The sequence below is a fragment of the Eurypyga helias genome, unplaced genomic scaffold (genome assembly GCF_000690775.1).
Source record: "Eurypyga helias isolate BGI_N326 unplaced genomic scaffold, ASM69077v1 scaffold18194, whole genome shotgun sequence".
NCBI lineage: Eukaryota > Metazoa > Chordata > Aves > Eurypygiformes > Eurypygidae > Eurypyga > Eurypyga helias.
The window spans coordinates 12,734-18,234 of record NW_010248392.1 but is presented as its reverse complement, the minus strand read 5'-3'; the positions used below and the strand labels follow the sequence as shown (position 1 = coordinate 18,234).

Genomic DNA, 5,501 nt, shown 5'->3' with positions numbered 1-5,501 from the left:
CGCGATGCCCCTCCAGCTGCTGCTTGCGGGCGCAGCCGGGAGCGAGCGGGGTAAGGCCGGTGAACAGCCTTGACCGCCTGCCCCCGCCGTTGGGTCCGCTTGTGTCGCAGTCGAATTCCCGGCAGTCCTGTTGAACGCGTCAACGGGAGAGATCGACGCTGAATTCCACGCGTACGTCCAGCCCCAGGAGCATCCTGTCCTCTCGGAATTTTGCACAGAGCTGACTGGCATAACACAGGTACAGTTGCTGTGCGGTGGTGTCTTACACCCGCACGATTGCGCTTTGCCTTTCCTGAGCGTGCCTGGGAAGAGAAACACCTACCCCTGAATTTCGGGGCATGCTGACGCCTACTTCTTGTTCTGTCTCACAAAGAATCAAGTTGATGAAGGGGTCCCTCTGAACATCTGTTTATCACAGTTTTTGAAATGGATTCAAAAGATACAAAACGAGAAGAAAATTATATTCAGTTCAGATATTTCAAGTCCTTCTACTTCAGAGGCAAACCCATGTACCTTTGTGACCTGGACAGGTAAATAAAACTTTCATTCGCTTTTTCTGCAGAATCATACACATCAAAATTGAGCATTGGGTGGTGCTCGTGCGATTGTCTCACTGATTTAATGAAGTCTGTAGGGTCTTTCCCCACCGTGAAGTCCTTCTGCGCTAACGACAGGCATTCACTTACCCTCACCTCCCGCTGCATCAACCCCGGTGCTCTTCATGCACAAGGACTTTGTTAGCCTGTGCTAACGGAGCTTCTTAGCCTCCGCTTTCTGCCTTGCAGAAAGCGTGTTGATGGCACCCTGTGGATGGTACGCCCCTGTATGGAGATTTTAAGCCACATTTCAGTCAAGTTCAGGCCAGTTCTTTAGTGATGGATTACTTGTGGGTTTGTTTTTTCTGTGCAGACTGGGACTTGGGGGTGTGTTTGCAGTATGAGTGTAAAAGGAAGCAGCTGCGAAAACCTGACATTTTAAATTCCTGGATTGATCTCAAGGCAACATACAGGGTGAGAACGTGAAACACTGATACCCACATTATCACCTCAAAAGCTAACTGTGTCTGAGGTTAAAGGCTAATATTGTATGTGCCAGTGACTAGAGTAACCCACTTGTTTTCTGTCCCTGTTGTTACCGCTCAATAGCACACTGCATGCCCTACAACTGTGTGCTTTTTAATGGAAATCTTAATGCTAGAAAAACAACCTGGTGTTAGTACTGGCAAATGAGCAATAATGCCAGGATTTTTTTTCAAGGTGCCTTTCCTTTCCTGACATCTTTTGCTCTGCTTGCTTCCTAATTGCCCTCGTTTTGTGTGCTCTTACTGCTGCCTTACATTGCTGCATATAAAATAGTCATCACCACCTGTTTAGAGGTACTTAGAGGTCTGGCATGTGAACTGTACTTGGACCAGAAAGTACATTCTGAACAGCATAAATAACAGTGAAAAACATGAATGTGTATTTTATTACACAGTGTACGCTGCACCAGAGTTCTCACCTGGGGCCTCACAGCACCCAAGTGTACCGTCCAGGAAACTTTCAGAGGGTGACCCAGGAGTCTGTTGTGACACCTCGAGCTCTGGCTCTTAACCTAGGTAGCAAATTAGGTCTCTAAAGATAAACAGTGTCAATATTCCCCCTTTCTTGTGATCAAATGAGATCCTGGGAGCGAGTAACAATATTCGCGTTTTCTCATTTAAAAATAATTTATTATACCTATGCCAAATAAATTAATGGCCGTGCCTTTGCAATATGCAACAGTTTAAACATCTCAGAATATGATTTATAGTTGTATTCGTCAGTGCTGGGCTGTTAAGGCCTTAATTGATGTAAGCCACAAAGTGTAAATGAATGACTTCAGAGCTGAGAGAGAAGGGACTAGTTGAAGGCTGAGAGAAGGGATTTGTACCCCGTAATGAATTGGAATGGAAAGTCACTTACTTAGGCTGGTTTATCCCAGCTGTACAGTGATGATACCTGAACCTGCACGACTGCACTGTAAGATTTATTATTCATAAGGTGATATTTCTGAAATGATATTTCTGATTTCACGTCGCCGTGAAGAGGTTTTGAAATGCTTTATGTTAAACAGCTGCATTTTTTTTTCCTTAGGCCTTCTATAATAGGAAGCCTAAAGGGCTAAGTGGTGCTTTGCAGGATTTGGGGATAGCTTTTGCAGGACGGGAACATTCTGGTAAGTGTGATATGATGATCCTCATTTTAATATATATATTTTTTTAATAAAGCTAAATAGCTACTATTTAGCTTTAGTTAGCTAAACTTAACCTAATAATAATACGTAATAGCTAGTCATTACTCTAAACGGTAACTGTTATTTCCAGGTTATGCAATGTCCTGTCCAACAGAAACATCAAACCCAGAAAGGCTTCAGAGGCCAGAGTTTGTTATTTCTGAGCTCATGCATTATTTCTGAATCTCTCCTAGTGCTACAGCGTGCATGTTCAACAGGATTAATCTCTGAATTGCTAGGGCACACAAAAGAAAAAGAGGCAGAGGAAGGATAAGAAAACTTGATTTTACCTGCTAGGTCTGGAGAGCACATTAGTGTAAGAGAATACCAGCACAATATGGTGCGGTTTGGTTTGTGTGGTGTAGGTTGGGGTTTGTTTTACACGACCAGTAAAACAGAGCAAGGATTTTAAGATCTGTGGACATATGTTCAGCTCTAGGGATTGGTCCTTGAGATGTTTCAGTGCAGGGAATTTGTTGGGCATTTTTTTACTTCTGCTTCCCTTCTTTGAACTAGATAACTACGTGTCAGTTCTGTGAATCCCCGTCGTTTACATACGGCTTATAAGAACTATCCCCAGTAGTGGTTCATAAAATAGGACATTAATATAACCGTACTTTCGAAGGTTTGGATGATTCTCGGAATACTGCCCGTCTTGCCTGGAGGCTGATTTGTGATGGATGTGTGCTGAAGATTACTAAATCTTTGCATAAGGTTAGTACCTACTTCGTATCTTCCCTTCTACTTGCTTTGTAGCCTAGAACACAGATGAAAGGTGAGCTATTCGGGTAACAGACCCAGCATCATGGCTAGGAATTGAAAAGAACATCCCTAGGCTGATACGCTTATTAATTTTGTGCATCGATTCCTAAAACTTCTGGGTATTCACTTTCTAAAATCTCCTTTTGTTTCTGGACTCCCTGGGCTCAGCCAAAGGGGAATTTGATTTCCAGAACACCGAATATAAACTTCACTGACAAGACTCCACTGGGAAGTAACAGCAGGCCTGAAACATCTAGAGATGGAACTTGCAAAACAGGCTCTCTGGCTGAGGAAAACCACATCAGTATTGCTGGAATTAAGATAAATTCTAATGCACAAACTGCAGACGGACAGACCCCGTGCACTGATTCCTCTGCAGAAGTCCGCGTTGTACCGAGCAGCAGCTCAAGGACGGCATTACCTGCTCGAGCCCACAGCTCAAAACCAGCATCCGCTGGCAGATTTCCTGTTCCTCTTGAGCAGGCACAGCAATCTGGCAGTACTGTGTCAACAGGCATGCAGCAAGGATTGAACAACGGGCAACCTCCGAGTACCACCAGATACAGCCCTCCAGTACACGGAGCGGGACTAGTGCTTGTCTCCACCACCATCTCCTCAGTTGTTACCTCCAGTGAGGATGTCAGCACTAGTTCTGATTGCTTCTCTCTGCTAACTGACTGGGAAGATGTTGCTCTAATACCAGAATCTCAATATGAACAAAATCCCGACTGCATTCAGTTCAGAGGCGGCTCAAGGGCAAACACGTTCACAGTGCTGGAAGAGAAAACTGCTTTGAAACAGTCAGCTGTGGTGAGTTCAGGTAATCGAAGTGTGGAGGAAACCACAGTGCCTGTGGGACCACTGAAATCTATCGCTTACAAAAGCCCTGATACCACTGTCTGTAATGCAGGAACAGCACAAAGGCAGACTTCAATTTTGTCAGCTTTTAAGTTACCATCTGCAAAGGTAAGTGCTATTTCAGCACAATCGGCATTAACTGGAAATGATTCTCCTCTGTCAGAGGGTCCTAAAAGAAAACCAACTAGTCCCAAAATGTTCCCACCAGCAAAAAAACAGTCTTTTGCTATACATCAAGAGAACATGACATCTTCTGATCGTTCCTTGCCTTCAGGAAGTTCAAATCTGTGCAGCATGTCTCCTGCCATTCTGAGCTCCACAGTCAATTTGAATCGGCCTGGAAGAGCTGTGAAAGATGGAAACCCAACTCCCCCTCTGTGTAACTGCGGCCGAAGAGCTAAAAAACTCTGTGTGTCAAATGCTGGTCCAAATCACGGCAAAGCATTTTTTTGTTGTCCCGTGGGCAAGCGCGAAGATAGCAAGAAAGGTTGTGGGTACTTCAAGTGGGAACATGTGCTTCTGAAAGAGAACTCCCATGGTCTCAACGTGAATGCAGGTGCTTTGGCCTCTCTTGGAACTTACGCTGGTCATGTAGGAAATTCTTCCTACAAAAAATATTTGTGTCTTAGACCCTCTATGAGAACTTGAAAATTGGACTTTTTTTTTTGTCCAAATCTTAAACTCAGTAAGTTGAACATGCCTAATATAACCAGTCAAACGATGCCAGATACGTGCTCTGAGAACAGGACAAAAATGACACTGCTTGGTTACCATGGAGAGAAATGGAAATTGCTCAAGCATACAAAAATATCAGTATATCATGAAGTATCTCATTAATGAAGTGTGAGAGAACAGGCAAAACTATTAAGTGTTAAAGTATGAGCAGCTGTTGCTACAGATCTTAACTTTCTGCATCACCATGTGTTTTAGATTCTTTACTAGTCCAGTCAAATAACATTTTAATGAGAGATTTTATTTACACTTTTTTCTAAATAGACTTGTAATGATTATAATTAACTTTAAAAAATGTATTTAGAAGTTGTCACACTTCTCACAAGGGGTTCTTGAAGCAATAGTGTTCTCTTAAACTCCTGGGGTTTTTATCCTTTAAGTAACAATAAAGATAAAATGCTGGTGACAGTTGCCTAAATACTTTCTTTAACACCAGTCACCTACTGCGCTCTTGACTAAGAGTTTCCCCTTTCGTGTGTATCGGTATGCCTGGTTTTCTGCTCTCAGTGTAGCACCTGGGACAGCCAAATGCTGGGAAACAGGTAAGAATATATTCAAACCTAAACCTTTACGTTACTGTGTAAGCCTGCAAAAAATCCCATAAAAAAGCACCAAGTACTTCTAATCTTTTCTCCACTCCTGCTGGCGCAGTTCGTTTCTTCTGATCTTCCCACTAATAGTTTTTGGCAGCTGTTCAACAAACTCCATCTATTGGGAAACAGAGAAATTGCAATAGAAAATAAGGTAAGCTATAAATTTTTACTTAACTCGGTGGCATAGGCTTGAGCCACGTAACCATTAACACACACTGTCTTACAGCGGTGACAATGATGTGGGCATGTGAGCACTCACCTTCCTCGGATACTTGTATGGAGCCGTTACTTTCTTAACATGGT

At 43.2% G+C, this 5,501-nt stretch overlaps 2 protein-coding genes across 2 annotated transcripts in view; one reads left to right on the top strand and one right to left on the bottom strand.

Annotated features, from left to right (window-relative positions):
- Positions 1–110: 110 nt before the first annotated feature.
- On the top strand, positions 111–4,521 carry ERI2 (ERI1 exoribonuclease family member 2; the record flags this gene model as incomplete). Its single annotated transcript, XM_010151037.1, has 6 exons — positions 111–238; positions 374–530; positions 910–1,010; positions 2,115–2,196; positions 2,879–2,967; positions 3,499–4,521. Coding segments are annotated over 6 exons (1,580 nt in total), but the record flags the coding sequence as incomplete, so codon positions are not given.
- A 705-nt stretch (positions 4,522–5,226) lies between these two features.
- LOC104509181 (acyl-coenzyme A synthetase ACSM3, mitochondrial-like) overlaps positions 5,227–5,501 on the bottom strand; it is a 9,822-nt gene continuing 9,547 nt past the window's right edge. Inside the window, 2 exon segments of the mRNA XM_010151036.1 lie at positions 5,227–5,313; positions 5,458–5,501. The exon segment at positions 5,458–5,501 is cut by the window's right edge and continues 18 nt beyond it. Of these exon segments, the coding sequence (XP_010149338.1) occupies positions 5,227–5,313; positions 5,458–5,501 (131 nt within the window).